Source organism: Gambusia affinis, linkage group LG09, assembly GCF_019740435.1.
Source record: "Gambusia affinis linkage group LG09, SWU_Gaff_1.0, whole genome shotgun sequence".
Taxonomy (NCBI): Eukaryota; Metazoa; Chordata; class Actinopteri; order Cyprinodontiformes; family Poeciliidae; genus Gambusia; species Gambusia affinis.
In genome coordinates, this window is record NC_057876.1 from 19,728,416 (window position 1) to 19,745,691 (window position 17,276).

General features: G+C 37.0%; 1 protein-coding gene across 1 annotated transcript in view; it reads left to right on the forward strand.

Moving 5' to 3' along the window:
* The window catches only part of atp8a1 (ATPase phospholipid transporting 8A1), a 99,085-nt gene that overhangs the window by 19,688 nt on the left and 62,121 nt on the right, over positions 1–17,276 (forward strand). Inside the window, exons 3-12 of the mRNA XM_044127822.1 lie at positions 2,898–2,997; positions 5,794–5,839; positions 6,024–6,064; positions 8,237–8,310; positions 10,333–10,402; positions 10,491–10,618; positions 11,574–11,685; positions 11,975–12,140; positions 16,397–16,524; positions 17,182–17,259. Coding sequence (XP_043983757.1) covers positions 2,898–2,997; positions 5,794–5,839; positions 6,024–6,064; positions 8,237–8,310; positions 10,333–10,402; positions 10,491–10,618; positions 11,574–11,685; positions 11,975–12,140; positions 16,397–16,524; positions 17,182–17,259 — 943 coding nt within the window. The remainder of the gene's footprint in view (positions 1–2,897; positions 2,998–5,793; positions 5,840–6,023; positions 6,065–8,236; positions 8,311–10,332; positions 10,403–10,490; positions 10,619–11,573; positions 11,686–11,974; positions 12,141–16,396; positions 16,525–17,181; positions 17,260–17,276) is intronic.

Genomic DNA, 17,276 nt, shown 5'->3' on the forward strand with positions numbered 1-17,276 from the left:
TAATTTTGGCTTTTGCTGTAGCAGTTTGCAATTTATATCAACTTGCCACATATTTCCAACACTGAAATACAATTTTTTTTGTTACTAAAGAGATACTTACTGAAAGACAGGTTGCTATTTACCAAATGGCCTGAAAATGGCCCCAGTTTGCATCATTAAACTCTAATTTGTTTCAAAGAATTTATTGGAAAGCTTCCCTGACCTGTGGGAGACTTGGACGTAAGCCTCCCAGGTACACGACCTGCTTAGGTCAGGCTTGAAAGTTTACTCCCAATACTGGTATAATTCCAACACTGTGTTGCAAAATAAACACTCTCAAATAATGATTATGGATGCAGGTGAGTAATGCCTTTTAAAGGAAGTACCCAAGTACATGCCTTGAGTTTTGCTTTTAAATCTATTTAATGTCAGCAGTCATCTGTAAAACCTTTCAATCAATCAACCAATCAAATTTTATTTGTATAGCACATTTCAGTAGCAAGGCATTTCAAAGTGCTTTACATCATATCAAACAAAGAAAAAAATACAACATAGGATCAATAATCAAAACATGACATTAAATCAAGTTACATCGATAAAATTGTAATTGATTATGTTTCAAATACAATCTTAAACAGGTGGGTTTTTAGTTGAGATTTAAAGGAAGTCGGTGTTTCAGCTGTTTTACAGCTTTCTGGAAGTTTGTTCCTAATTTGTGGTGCATAGATGATGAATGCTGCTTTTCCTCGTTTGGTTCTGGTTCTGGGGATGCAGAACAGACCAGAACCGGAAGACTTGAGAGTTCTGGAAGGTTGATACAACAACACCAGATCTTTAATCTGTTGTGGTGCTAAACCATTCAGTGATTTATAAACTAACAGTATTTTAAAGTCTATTCTTTGAGCTATGGGGAGCCAGTTGAGGGACTTTAAAACTGGTGTTATGGGCTCCATCTTCCTGGTTTTAGTGAGAACATGAGCAGCAGCATTCTGGATCAGCTGCAGCTGTTTGATTGATTTCTTGGACAGACCTGTGAAGACGCTGTTGCAGTAATCAATGCGACTGAAGATAAACGGATAGATGAGTTTCTCTAGATCTGGCTGAGACATTAGTCCTTTAATCCCGGAAATGTTCTTCAGGTGATCGAAGGCCGACTTTGCCTCCAACAGCTTAACATTGCTATACACAACATAGTGTGCTGTCATTGCCAATAACAATTATGACTCTTCAGCTTTGTGTTTTGTTAGCAGAACAGTGCCAGCTAAGCAGTGTGGGTGCTAGTTATGTTCTGGAAAATATGTTTATATATATATTTTATTTGTCACTGTGGCTGTACTTTTATTTCAACTAGTAGGCTATTGAAACTGCCCTCTTTAGTTTATTACTCTATTATGGAAATCAATGTGTAAGAAGGCAGTCATAGATGTCTTTGTAAGCACAACAATTATAGTGAATGAAATCAATGGGCCCATTTTTTTGGCATCAAAACTTTCTAGCCACTGTTGTGTGCTTTTACTTCCCACTGGGATCTCATATGAGTTTAGACTAAAGATTGAATAAAACTCTGATCTGATCACAATATCAACTACTGTACTTGTGTGTAAACGTCACTCTCACAAAGAAACTTCCTCTTATTTTCATATCTCTCTCCGCCTGTTGGTTTGCTTGATCATTCCAGTCACTTTGATAATGCTGAGCTTCCTCTTATGACCATGACTCATGTGACTGTTACAAAGCAACAGTTATATCTGTCTTGGAACGTGTAAGGTTTTAGATCAAGGGTCATTTGCATACATGTTCTCAATTTTGTTCGATACAAATTGTCAGACTTACAAAACCAAACTACATAGTTACATGTTTGTTTTGTGATTGTTTTTTTGTTTTTTTGCTTTATTAAAACAACCACAAACATCAGTATATTTTATTACGACCTCAAGTGCTAGAGTTGTACAAATATTTGTGCATCATTAAGTTTAAAATAAAGGATACATAGGTTAAAAAATTTCTAAACCACAACTAAAGTTGGTGGTGGGAGGATCATGCTGTGTGATTCTTCTTTTTAATAAGAATAGAGAAAAGGGTTGAAAATTTTGGAAGTTGCCAATCTTCTGAAACTGGAGATTGATTAGAAAATCTATAACCAGAGTTACAACATAATTATATTAATCAAAGAATATACATGTGTTTGAACCACTTAGTCAACGTCCAGACCTAAATGCAATTGAGAACCTCTCGCAAGGCAAACTTTGCAGCCTCCGGTGTGCTAAGTTAACAGATTCCATATTTTTGTTTGTAAAAAATATATATTGTATTTCTGGTAGGTTTAAAATAGCAATATCATTCTTGTTGAACTGCATTCTTTTGGTCACCTTTGCGAGTTAGAGGCACTATACTTGGTTTGTATTTGTCTGTAGGGGTATGCAAAGCATTGCTACTGGCTTGGCTTGCAGCAGTATATACATCTTCTCCTAAAGTGGCTCCTCTGACTGCCCTCTTTAACTTGGCTGTAAATCAGCCTGCTGGAGGCTCGGCTGTGGGAGTGCTGAAAGCGCCTCTAGTTTCAATATTCAACCATGATGACCAGCCCCACAGCAGCACACTCAACATCGCTCATCTCTGCCAGGATGTCTTTATGCCCCCTCTGCCACCTCCTAGCCTCTAATTATTCTTTATTATTAGTTTGCCAGTGTTTGCAGTTTGTCATTGTATGACACAAATAAATATGTTTCTGTAAAACTAACTCTGGAGACTGTTGTCAGAATGCTAAAATTACAGTCTCATCTGAACGACTCTTGTTTAAGCAATGTTTCCACTGTAGATTACACTTTGCAATCTAACGTATTTTGTTTTCTCCCCTTCTTGTCTCATCTTGCTCCCCACCATCACCTCGTTGCATCGTGCCTGACTCGGCTCTTCAGCACGGCCAAATATAATGTTCTCACCTTTCTCCCTCGGTTCCTCTACTCGCAGTTCAGGAGGGCAGCCAACTCTTTCTTTCTCTTCATTGCACTCCTGCAGGTAAGATTTAGTAGTTTTGTATTTCTGTGATGCAAAAATATAAATAAAAACACTATATTTGTCTGTACAGAGATCCAATTTTAGCTATTTGGTTAATTACTTTTTTTTTCCCAACCACCCTTTGCATTGACCTAGACACCACTTCCTGGAAGGTTATGTCTGTAATTTCATATGTACACACAACCACACACACACACACACACACACACACACACTCAGACACAGTATGTTATATAACTTGATAAAAAAAATACATGTAATTCTACACCTACTAACTCAACATCACTCAATCAAATTTTATTTGTATAGCACATTTCAGCAGCAAGGCATTTCAAAGTACATCATATCAAACACAGAAACATAATGCAACAAAGAATCAACAATAAAAACATACATTAAGTCAAGTTCCATCATTAAATTTGTAATTGATTACGTTTCAAATACAATACTAAATAGGTGGGTTTTTAGTTGAGATTTAAAGAAGTCAGTGTTTCAGCTGTTTTACAATTTTCTGGAAGTTTGTTCCAAATTTGTGGGGCATAGATGCTGAATGCTGCTTTTCTAAGGTCTTCTAGAAGCAGAAGACCTGAGAGGTCTGGAAGGTTGATACAACAACAGCAGATCTTTAATGTATTGTGGTGCTAAACCGTTCAGTGATTTATAAACTAGCAACAGTATTTTAAAGTCTATTCATGCATCAAATGACATGAAAAATGTATAGGTAGCTGCTTTAAGGTACTACACTGCATTGCAGAGACTGCTGCAACTTGAATTTCAGGTGTTTGGAGCTCACCAGCAAACAGCAGAAAATGGAGAAGGGAACAGCACAAAAACCTGAGTTTTTGTCTTTATATTTGAGCTGACAGACTGTCCCACTTAGAGAAAGCTGTGCGGTTAGGAAATAACTCCATTCAGTGTCCTTTTGAAACGCAGCCAGCGTGAATCCTCGTTTCCTGCCGTGTCGATATGTCGACCTTGAATAAAACAGCCATGTAGATGAACGAGACATGAAATCAATTTCCAAGTTTCTTTCCAGCAGTATAATACTAATTTATCACTGTGGGTTTGCTGTTGTTTACATGTTAAGGCCCTAAGCATTAGGGCTACAACTAATAATTATTTTAATAATGGATTAATCTAGGGATTATTGTAATGATTAATCAGATAAAAAAAATGGCACTCTGTACCACTTTTATTTAAATTAAGCCTATTTTACACAGTACAATACATTAAAAGGTTCAATATATTAATTAGAAATTAAATGAAAAACACATTTTTACCTATAATGGAATAACAAGATTCATTCAGTGTACACCTGACTATTTTAACAAAAGCTGCATCTGTAGCTAAAAAAATACTTTTCTAATCAATTTACTATATCAGTGCAGTGTAGGACTTCTTGCTGAGTGTTTTTTGACTAAATAGTAACTGTAAAAACATCTGATGTTTTTACAGAATTACATAATTTACACCATGTGAAGGTAAAACTATGAAACTTGAGGTGTCCTGGTTTGAACATTTCTACAGAGACTGTTTTTTTTTTGTTTGTTTGTTTTTTTTTTTCTTCTGAAATTCTGAATGTCGATGTGTTTTTGTCCAGGTTTGCCTTTCATTCCTTCATGTATCATTTGATAGATGATACAGGTTCATCATCAACTTTACTGGTGGGAATTTATGATCCCACATCAAAATAAAATGCTTTTTTTTGAAGGGTAAAAGCTTCATAAAAAATAATTACTAAAATCCAACCTAATATTGTGAAACAGGTAGTTAGCGGAGATGTAGGTGGATGTGTCCTCTCCTTGTTAATCAACTAGAGCACACGTTGCTCTCAGGAGCTCAGTTTTAATGCACAGTAATCATTTTAATGAGATGGGTGCAGCAACTCGTTATTACTCAGCGTGATGCTGGTTGACAAGCTGTCCCTTGGAGTCAACTTCAGAAATCACAGCTGATTGTGTGATTGTTGAGCAAACAAGCGGCACAAGGGGAAGAAGTGTAGCTCATTGTCCTGGTCACACAAATCTGTTCAAACCCCTTCAACTTTTTCACATTTTATGTAACTACCATAAACTTCATCTTCACTACCTACCAAAACATAACTGTCCTCCTCGGCTTGACAGTGACGGAGATAAAAATGTTAGTCTGACTCTGAAGGAGCTGCAGATTCATATAGCTCAGGTGGGGAGAATTTGTTGGCAGGACAACTAAGATACACCACATAGTAGAAAACAAATCACATGGTAATGAGCAAATGTTTAAATTCTCCTTAATAAATTGAAAAATGTTTCCATTCTTTTTAAGTAAAGCAAACATGACTGAGATGCAAATGCTTCTGTTAAACCCATTATGTGACTGTTTTTAGATCAACACTTTAATCCCTCCTGACTTTTCTCCATCTGTCAGGTGACCCTGCAGGGATAACTGAGGAAAGTTAAGCTGTAGATTTAGAACCCCTATTGGGACCACAAAGGAGAAAAACGCTGCAGTGGTTTTATCCACCACTGTACTGGTGGATAAAATGCTGAATGATGTGGCTGTTGAAAAGGTTACACAGGCTTGGTGGGAAAATCACTCTGGATTAATAGTGATGGTCTAATCTCACTTCAGCTCTATGGTGCTAATTTATGTATCTGCAGCTCTTTCTTTCAGTATAAAAAGTAACTTCTTACACTGAAAGATGTTTTATTTATTTAATAAAATAACATATTTGTAATTTTGTTTTTGTTTTTCTAATTGCCTTTATTTTATGTCCCAACATAAAGTGTGCTCAAGGTAAATGTTTGTTCTTTACAGAAACGCCACAAAGCTGACAATGTTGTCAACAAAAAGGAATGTCAAGGTACTGAAAACACTCTCCTGCTTTGTTGAAAACCATAGAATTTGTTTTGCTACATGTATACAGAACATCAGTGTCAGTATTGTTTTCTACAAACAATTCTCTTTGTCTCTATTTTATTCCTGTACTGACTTACTCTTTTGTCTTTGACTCCATCTTCCTCACCGTAACTCATGAATCACCGCAGTGTTAAGGAACGGGGCCTGGGAGATTGTGCACTGGGAGAAGGTATGCGCCCACAGTTTGTCGCCATTTCTCATTTCACTAATAGGAGTTGAGACACTTTTATATTCCGATTCACTTTAATATGCATTCTAAAATGATTATACAGCATGCCCCCTATGGGGGTGGCCTTTGGGAAGTGAAACCAGAGGACAAAGTGGAGGTTTCCCCTCATGATCCAGTTCTTTAATTTCTGCTGCAAAATCAGGCCAGCTGTAAGCAGACTGTGATTAGGTAAAACAGAACTGCTTGGCAATTGCTGCTCAGTAAGAACATCTTGGCTCATGTTTTTGAACATTTTTCAGGGAATACGGCTGTGATTTATTTCATGATGTATTTGTAGATTTCTTCCGAAGCATCAGCAGACTCAATGTAATCATGCTGCAGTCTTTCTCATTGCTGCTCTGCAGTAAAACTTGTGTATGCAGATTTGTCTGAAGAGCAGAACGATGTGCATAACACCTGTAACGAGAGTGCCATCTTGTATTGAGGGCTTCCGGTTGTCTAAGAGTTCAAATGCAATCTGAAAAAGTCTGTGCCGCAACAACTGAAAGAGGGGGGAGCGTCAACGCAATCTACGCTCTATGCCACTAAAAAAAAGTCCAAAAGCACATTTTAACAGATTTTGAAACCGTGATTTTGAAACAGTTCATGGCCTGTGTGAGAATTACTTAGTTTTTTCCTCCTTCTGCCTTACAGATGCAATTTGAGATTAGGCTGAAATCATTGCAAACAAATCTTCCCAAAGTAGGAGTTTGTGAAGTAGTGTTGATCATGTTTGCTTTAAATTTAGTTCCCATTGGATTGAAATCTGTGCCTCTTCCCTTTGGTTCCATGCTAATGTCTCATCCAGTTATAGACTTGGGATTCTCTAAAAAGCCAAAGTTTAAATAATTGATGAGTTTTTCCCTCTACAGCATGCATTTTACAAAAGCATGCTCTGTTCCATATTTTTGTTCAGTGGTGTTTGCTCTTTAGAGCATCTTGAATGAAGCCAAAGTGACAAACTTGTATTTTTTTATTCATTTTTATTTTATTTTAAGTTTTTGTCACTTCTTGTCATTTTTATGTGCAGAAGAGAATTGTATTTAATGCATTTATATAATTCCTTGTTTTTTTTCATCAGGAAAGGACAGAATTGTATGAATGTTGCATACTTTAGCTCATGCTCCCATGCAGATACTTGTCAAAACCTGGTATCTCACAGTAAAAATGTTAATTAGAAACTATGTAAATGTTTCTGTTTTATTTGCTGCCTGATGAACTGTGTTCAGGGTTCAGTGGTAATGGAAGACGACTTCAGCTGCTCCTCAGTGTCTTCTCATCACTATTAGATGTTTCTGTGGTTTAATGTTCTCCCTGTTTTTTTTTTTATCATCCCAGCCGTGAATTTTTATTCCCACTGCTGATTTTCCGTTTCCTGTGCTGTTTTATAGGCAGCACGCAGCAGTAACCAGTTTATTTTTCACAGGTCGAAGTGGGTGATATTATTAAAGTAAATGGCAGTGATTTCGTTCCTGCGGATGCTGTCATTTTATCATCCAGGTATAGGATTCAGCCCTGATGCAAGACTTTTTAGGAATCTCTTTCCCCGTTTCCCTTTTTCTTCTGGCACTTTCAGCTCATATTAAAGAAGTGATGGTTTATTAACTCTTTGAGTCAAGATTTTCAACAATTAATCTGATGCACAATTCGAAATACATAAACCTTTGTGTGAGGTAATGACCATCATTTCCTTTGGTGGGTTGTAAGTAATGTGATCTTTGAACTAGATTTGAGCCATCATGTCTTCATAATCCTACTGATCTCCTTCTCCTCTTCAGAAACGGTTTGGATTTGGTCTAGATTTGACTTTTAAAAGCATAATTTGACTCCTCTGTAATATATAAAGCTAAGACCCTTTTCTGGAGTAGCAGTTTCACTGTTCAGCATTTTTTTTCTAGATGGTTTTGTGAAAAGGAGAACACATGGAGAAGCATACCTGTGGTCACACAGGACTGATCATCATGCTCTTCCCTAAGACTGAACCAGTTGTCTTGTTTTTTCTTTCTTTTCTTCTCCTATTCTTCCTCTTTTTTTTTTTTTTTTTTGAACCTCCATCCTTTTTTGCCTCCTGTGCAAACTACTGCCACAATGCCTCCGTCTCGCCCCCTGCTGGTGTGTGGTTGGTAATAACAGGTGGCTGTTGGGGAAGTAGTCAGAGCTGCAAATGGAGATCATCTCCCGGCTGACCTCGTCCTTCTGTCATCCAGGTCAGCAAACCAGCAACATAACCAACTGAAACAGCGGTGGGAGAGATGGGGGTGGGGCTTTGTTACAACTGGGATCAGACTATTTCCACTCTGCAGGAAGGAAGGGGCCTGTGACTTATTTTTTTTTGTCATCAAAAACTTTGTTAAATTGATTGCACTGCCTTTGTAAAGTCTTACATACCACTTTCACTTTCCACATTTTGCCATGTCACAACTATAGACCTTGAATGTAATTTGAGAATATAATTTTCTTTGTGTTTGTGTGCAACACAAAAACAAAGAAATGCAAAACTGTGGAAGGAATTAAAAATCTGAAATATGTGGTGTGCATTTGTGTTTAGTGCTGATACTAATGTAACCAAGAACCTTCTGGAGTCATCTAATAGACAGTTTTCCACCTTTGTGTAATTTAATCTCAGTATAACTCCAAATAGGGCTGGAATTTAACATATTCTGCAGATTTTTAATTTGATCACTTTAAGCTTATTTTACGCCATATTCAAAATACAAACGATTGTGGATAAACATAATTTAATTCCTTTTTTAAATAAGAAAATATTGTATTGCCTTAAATGCAATAACAGCATACCTGTAATGTACATTTGATTACTTGTAGGAAAATGTAGCTTCTGCAGCTTAAAAATAATCAAGTTCTGTTGATGTCTGGAAGAAAACTTTTCAGAGTCTGCTGGAGAATTGAAATTGGCAGAGGGTCACAATTCAGGAGGGCAGATATTCAGCCAGAGCTACAGTGAAAAGTTTGCATCAAAGCATATTCTTTAGTTAGAAGAAAGCAGATACAACCAGACCTAAAGGCAACTGAAAATGCATGAAAACCATTTTTTATACATTTTTAATGTATGAAAGCTTTAAGAAGCTCTCTATCCAATTTGTCTGAACTCAGACTATTTTTCAGTGAAAAATAAAGTAAAGCAACATAACATATGTAACTTTAGCGGATACAAGTTCACTCCACACTTTATTTGTTAAATGGTGTACAATTATTCTCTACTTTGTGTTGGTTTTGTGCTTGTAACTTGACAAAATGTGGTTTGAATACTTTTAAAAGGCACTGTACAAAAAAATCTTTCAAAAACTTTCAAATTGTGATTTTGCTTTAAAAATTTCTGTTAACTCTTTCACTATGATTTTGTAATGTCCTTTAAACCTAACACTACTAACTGCTCAAAAGCAGACTCCCTCTGTATCATGCTCTCTTTTGAGTGTGAATATATTTTCTTTCACATTCATATCTTTGCATGGGAGGCTGCCTGAATGTATCAGCTTGACTTGAACAATTTGCATGCAGTCATGTTTCAAGATGAAATCTGGAAGCCATCTTGGATTTCTATTTTGTGCTAATTTACTGCAACGCATTAGTTCTTTTTCAGTTCAGTTCTAATTCACTTTGTCATCGCTGGAACATCCTCCTGTTCATTTTTAGCAATCAAGCCTTTTGTGTGAGAAGATTAATCTGTTAGCAGGGCTGCTAACCAGTGACCCAACTCAACATTTAACCTCAGGCATGCGCTAACCCGCTGTCTCTTTGCCAAGAGTCTGTCTGAGACCCATTTGTTTGCATTGTTTGTGCTTGGTATGCCTGCTTGCTCCTGTCACCCTGCTCTTATGTTTCCTCTCTCTGTTCCTTTTGGACTTTATTCTTGCTGCTCTGGAAAGACAGTTTAACCCATGGGAAACAGCAACCCCAAACAAAAATGTTGTCTGGCCTCTAGATGTTTGCTGTATATTAAACAGATGGCATAAGTTAAACATCGGTGTCAGTTTTTGCTGGCTTCAATATCTTTGTTTGTTGCACTTAAGTCTTGCTGTTTCTCTGCTGTAGCCTCTTAATCTGTTACTGTAGCTTTTTACTCATTGATTTCCTGCTAACAGTTTGATATGGAAACATTCTAACCAAATCAAAATTTCATTTACGCTGATATAGAATATCACTGAATATAGAACATCAAATTGCTGTTGCTTTTCTGCTCTAAGATTCTGTATCCTCTTCCTCCATAACAGTGAACCACAGGGTATGTGCTACATTGAAACATCTAATTTGGATGGAGAAACAAACCTTAAAATCAGACAGGTTGGTGTATATTCTCTAGTTCTTTTTTAGTTGCAGCACATAGGTTTATAGCATAGAAGGAAGTAAAGCTGTGTTTTGCTCACTACAGGGTCTCCAAGTGACTGCAGACATAAAGGACATTGACAACCTGATGCGGCTGTCAGGGCGGATGGAATGTGAAAGCCCAAACCGGCACCTGTATGAGTTTGTTGGAAACATCCGCTTGGTTGGCCACAGGTGAGCTCAGTTTCAGCCCTGTGTATCAAATTATCTGTCTCACTTTCCATCTCAGGAGCTCATTTGTCAGAAAGTGTTGCATTTTATGGTGTGAGGGAATAAATAAAAATTTCCAGCTGCAGTCATATTAATTTCTTTTGGATGTTTTTAAATTGAAGCTCTTTGGTCTTTTTAAGACATGATGGAATGATTTCAAATGTCTGCAGTAAAAAAACATTGATAACCCTTTTTAGTATTGCTTTAAAAAAAAAAAGTTCTTAATGACATTCACGCTGCTCATTTTTGCTAAAGGTGATTTTGGGGGAAAAAAAAAAATCGCTTTTGACCAAAAAATAACCTTATAATCATAGGGCCTTTGCCAGCTTATTTATGGCTGATTAATTGTCTCCTTCTCTCTTTGGTCATATAAATTGTATATTCTCAATAAACCTTTTAAAAATCCACATACTTCAATGTTTTTGTTTGTCAAACACATAATGAATTGGCACTTTTATAAAAAGCTTCTCTGTAGTTAAGTTTTTAATAGCGGCCACCCTTGAAACTGGCGTTTCTCTTTAATAAAGTGCTACATCTTTTAAAGGTGTCACTTGTATAATTTAAAGACATTTGTGATTTTTCAGCTGCAGCCACCTCTACCATGGTCAGAGAGGAAAGTTAGAATTGGCAGATTCTATCTTTCTAACTGCCTGCAGCAGGCTCTCACACAATGACAAATCAAAGTGGAGAGAAAAAAATCTGCATAAATTTAAATGAATTAAAAATGTACTTAAATTAAATTTATGTGAAGTTTAAAGTGAGGCGAGAATTAGCAACAGGTCCCTACAGACGCAAATATTTTAGATTTTTTTTTTTTGTGTCAGCCCTAATCTTTTTTTTATCAGTTTGGGGAATGATTTCTGAGTGAAACAGAGGTGAAGTTTGAAAGCCCTAACAGTTGTGTTGCTCCATACCTCAGCACCGTTCCTCTGGGTCCAGACCAGATCTTACTGAGAGGAGCCCAGCTGAGGAACACACAGTGGATCCATGGAGTGGTTGTCTATACGGGACACGACACCAAACTCATGCAGGTAAAATCATTTTTTGCAATTTCTCCTTTATTGTACTGTGCACCAACATTTGTTCTGTAGAGAAATATTCTTGTGCATTTGTAGAGGATGTTGTAGCTGATCAAAGGCTAAAAGGGTTGAACTAGCCACTACTGTTTTAGCTTTAATGTATTTAATTCTCTGAAGATATTTTGTAACAAAGACACCCATATACCAAATGTTTTTACTCCCACTTGGTAGCGAAGGGACACTGCAGTTTTATTGGACTTTTTTTGTTTGTTTGTTTCCCATCTGCTCACATGTTGGTCAGAATTCCACCCGGCCTCCTCTGAAGCTCTCCAATGTGGAGCGGATCACCAACTTTCAGATTCTCGTGCTTTTCGGCTGTCTCCTGGCCATCTCTCTCATCTGCTCTGTCGGCCAAACCATCTGGAAGTACCAGTACGGCGATGACGCCTGGTACATGGATCTCAACTGTAAGAATCCCGGCAGCCGCGGCTGCGCATCTTATTTCCACATATTGTGTCTCACTTGTTCATATCGGCTTTTTTCCTTTTGCCATTTTAAGTTCCTTAACAGCTAGTACGCATTGTGTTTTTCTGTTGCTTTAGTTAATTTACATTTTGTACAACAAGTGAAATATGTGGCAATGTGGGAATAAGTAAATTCAAAAACATTGTTTGTGATGTGGATGAATGTCATTGAAACAGAAATGGTTGAATATCACTGCGCTGCTGTACTTTTTGGTTCTTTTCTAATGTTCTGTTTGATTTTTGTTTTCTTTGTTGTCGTTTTTTAACAGCTCCAGGTAACAACCATTTAAAAGCCTTGGCCATCCGTGAATGACCCTCCCTTACTAACCCCTTACTGAAGCTCTGCCTTTGCTAAGCAAATGAAGCCCCCTACCCTCGCCCCCTATATCGTTGCCCCACTTTGTATGGGCCCATGCCATGGACAAGCACAGACCAGGGATCCAACAATAGGTTTCTCCCCTCCAGCTCTCTTATACCTTCTTCCAGTTATTTTCAGTGCCTGATGCAAACTGTTTCACTTCTCTTCCTTGTTTTTTGATTTTTCACGTTAAACTCTTTGCAGTTTCCAGCTTCAGACCTTTTTTCTTCTTTTTTTTTACTCTCTAATTTTTCCTGCAAGAAGAGAAAGGCAGATGAGATTGTGCTCTGGTTTTTCATGACAGGAAGCTTATGTGTTTGCAGCTTGAACGTAACGTGTTGCAACCCAAGGGGCAAGGGCTGACATTTTCTAAATGCCTCTGCTGGCCTCTCACTCGCATTGGAGTTTTTCCAAGACGAATAAAAGAGGAAGGATGGTTGGTGGAAGGCGGCTTAGTTCAGTGCACTGTAGAAGTATCCACACTCATTGAACTTTCTCACTTTTTGTCACATTACAACCACAATCTTCCATCTATTAGAATATTATATGTTAGGGTTGGCAGATATTGCCTAAAATCATATCAAACTTTACATGTAGCTCAGTGTCTTAAAGGGACAAATATATTGTCTACCAATGCACAGCCAAAAAAGTCCTTTTCATTTTTTTTAAATACAGAAATGTGCAAAATGATGTTGGTCATTGTCACATATTTTGGAGTTGGATAATTTTCAGTTAATGGCCAAGGCCTATTATATGTGCAGTTTTGAAGAAGGGATATCAGACATGGCTTACAAATATCTTTATTAATTTTAACTGCTCAGTTATATGAAAAAAAAATAATGGTTCAATATAAATCTCAATATTATTTGGTTTGATATAGTTATTTTAAGATACTATAAAAAGAGTAAACTTCCTTGAAAGATAAAATTAACCTGAAAAGGTAGAAGGATGGCAAAACCTGAAGAGAATCAGTCGAGTGATGCCAGATTACCCTGGATGAGCTGCAGAGATTGAAAGCTCAGGTGGGACTATCTCTCCACAGGACAACTATTGTTCATGCGTTCTACAAATCTGTCATGAAAAAATAAATGAATAAATATAGTTACACAACATTTTTACCCATATTGATAGTCCATCAATATGCTGCTTTATTTTTGTTTCGGTACAACAGAGTGAAGTTTGTGGTTGTAATGTTACCAAATATTAAAATGCTCGATGGTTATGAATACTTTTGCAGAGCTCTGTATGTACGTGTATGTGTTTTTTTCCTCTTTTCTTTGTTGAATGAGTTGTTGGTCTATCTTGATGAAGCTCTGAACCTGGTATGCAAAGTGCTTATCGTGACTTCTGCCATTTCTCTCAACCTTGATAGGCCTTTTTAGGACAGGTTGTTCCTCTGGCCAATTCAAGCTTGCATTACAACTTACATGGTCCCCTTTTATTCCTCCATGAAGTTAGTTTAGTTTCTGTCGGCTCTAAAAGGCTTTATCACTGTCCCCACCAACATTAAAACCTTCATCTAAAGGATTGTATGTCAGAGGTCAAGGAAGTGTGAGTTGTAAAGCAAGTATCCATGTTGAAATACTTTTACTTCCATAAGGAGCTGTTGAGGCTCTGTCCAGTGCATATTATCCAACCTGTGATAAGAGAGGTGCGGAGATTGTCATTTACTATGTGGACACTTTTTATATAAATCCATCAGTTAATCAACATCGCTCTAATAAATGCAGACAAAAGTAGTCAATGTAGTGCTTACTCTAACCCCAGCATATGCATTTTGATTGATTAAATGGATAAATTTGACTTTATTCAAAAGTGCTGACACTGGTGATTGCATTTGATTGGGTTAATGCATTGTGACAACTTGTGCAGCTTCCTATTATAAATATGTATAACCTTTCTTTCTGCTTTGGGTAGTTAACATGGAAGATGATGTAATTTATAATCATAAAATTTACACAATCAATAGATCTTGATCCCTAAAATAAATAAAAAAGACCTTTTTAAAGTTATAATTTAAAGTAGCAAGTATAATTGAAAATAAAAAATAAAATTACATATTTTACTTCTTAAAATTGCTGCAATTATTTCTTTTGTAACTAACAGCTGAAAGACCTTTCCAAACAAGAACTTTTCCTCGTATCTCAAGTCATGTTTCCTCTGTAGGTTCCTAAAAGTTTACTTAGTGGAACTTTTAACTACCTAGGTTTCTTTTTGTGTGTTTTTGTCGTTGGGACTGGAACCTGGGCTTTTCATGTGATTCAGAGCAGTAACTCCTTTAGCTTCTGTGGGACAGAGATGCAACATCTCAGTCCAGTACTCAATAAAAAAAACTAGGAATTTAGTGTTAAACATTTGATAGTGATTATACTGTAAAACCACACTCTGCCTCTCCAAGCTTTGAGATGATGTGAAGTTAGACTGGATTTCAAAAGAACTGCTGATTTTGTAGGAAGAATAACCATGGACACATAGGAACACTGCAGCGGAAAGTCTGCTCTGTTCAAGCTCTAAATATGTGAAAGACCAACAATCCTGGGGAGTTTTTATCATTTTAATTTGTATTTAAGAATATATTGACTAAAAAAATATTTTAACTTTATGAATAAAATCTTAAAAAAAAAAATAAAAAAAAAGCTTAGTGATTTCTATTAAAGTTGCTGGATTGGCAGCTAAGGTTGTTCACAAGCAAAAATACACAACTTCATTTATGAAATTCAAAGTTAATAGAAAATATCACCGGCAGAGAATTAGATAACTGAAATAAATTGCTGGAGATGTTCAGCCAAAGAATGACGTATGTTCTCGTTGTACTACGAAGCTCCACCTTTCAAAAAAAAAAAACCTTCCTCTTTTATGAGGGTCATTTTGGGGGAAGATTTTGACCCAGAAAAACGTACAAAGTCCCAGAAATGATCCCTGCAGTGGAAACGCATCTGTAGATAGTGGTTGCAGTGTCTGGGTCTTTTTGCATCTTTTGACTTTGCCCGTCCTGAATTGATAGTTTGATCTATCAACTTTCAGCCCATTATTACTTTGTCTAATACCAACTTATTGCCAACATTCCTCTCTATAGTACTCAGCCTGCTACTTGAAATAACTGAAATGACGATCACATTTACTAATACAATCCACCCTCTCTTTTCCACTTTTTGCCAGTTGAGAATGTGCTGTGGACTGAATCTCCCTCCTTTGTCTTGAGAGCATCTGAAATGTCTGTCTGCCTCCTCACTTTTTCAAAAAACAAAGCATTATTCCCTTGTTTTCGTGTTGTAGCTGTAGCTTTCCATTGTGCCACTTCCTTTGTGTTGTGTAGTTTTCTTTGCTTATGAAATCATTCTGTCATGGGGAAGGGCTGGCCCTCTCAATCGCAAAGCTAAGCTCAAGGCTTGGGTTGAGGAAGGTAACATTTGCATCTCCTGCAAGCTGAGGAAAGGTAAATCACATCCCTCCTGTTTCATATTTCGTGTCAGTGGGATTACATGTTGGTCATTACCAGTTGTTTGGGGGCTTTTTGCTGGAACCAGTATCATTTCTTGCATAGTGCTTTGTAGAATTCATTGCCTGGATCATGCTGGATGCCAAGGCTTAAATCTTTGGGACTTTGAATTGGATTGCTAATCAGTGGAGAAAAAAAAGGATGAAGTTGGGTGGAAGAAAAGACCACTTCCAGCTAATGCTCAACATTGGTCCAAAAGCACTTTGTGGATTGGCTGAATGTTGACCCTCAGCTTGAAGTAGCCTTTTGGCATTTTGATTTGACTAACTGGTATTATCAAGGAAAGACTGATGAGTTTTCTCCTGTTTCATTGCTTTTTGTCCAAAACATTTCCCCTGACAGATGGCGGAGCTGCCAACTTTGGCCTCAACTTCCTCACCTTCATTATCCTTTTCAATAACCTGATACCAATAAGTCTCCTGGTCACTCTGGAGGTTATCAAATTCATCCAAGCCTTTTTCATCAACTGGGTGAGTCAATACTGTTAATTTTCATCTTGTAGTCATGTCAACAGTGCAGGTTGACATGACTACACAAATCAAATCATTGAAAGCTCTCACTATTTCTTCAATTAAATATTGAAAACACATTTCTACTCAGGTTTTCTTATATTTTATTTGGTTTCTTGTAGAAAGAACATTTAGAAATGAAAACTTTTAAGTTGTTCACTAGTAAAAACAACTTCTGGCTCAATTCAACAGGATAATCAGCAAGCAGATGGTAAACAGAGTACAGTGAACTTAAATGAATTTGTCAGACTACTTTCGTTCATCGAAATGTTTTTCTCAACAAAAAGATTTTCGGCTGTATGCTTGTAATGCACACTGAGGAAAAAATGCTCAGAATATGTGCATCTCAATCCTACATGATCTGAAGTACATGACTGAAGATGTAAAATAGTCTTATGCTAATCTTCCTAACTAGGTCAACCCACTAAGTATTCCCTCTGTGGAAGCACTTTTTTAAGCTAACCTGCAAATACTTATTCATTTTTCATATTCTTAATAAAACTCCACCAAATAAGTTCTGGGAACTTTATTTTATTTTTTTTCTTCCTTGCAGCTCAGAGTTATCTTTCAGATGCATTTTGAGTTTTTGCTTTAATGGCTGACTTTGATCCCTTTCAGGACACCGACATGCTGTATGAGGCCACGAACACACCGGCTATGGCCCGCACGTCCAATCTGAATGAGGAACTAGGCCAGGTAAATGACTGTTTAAA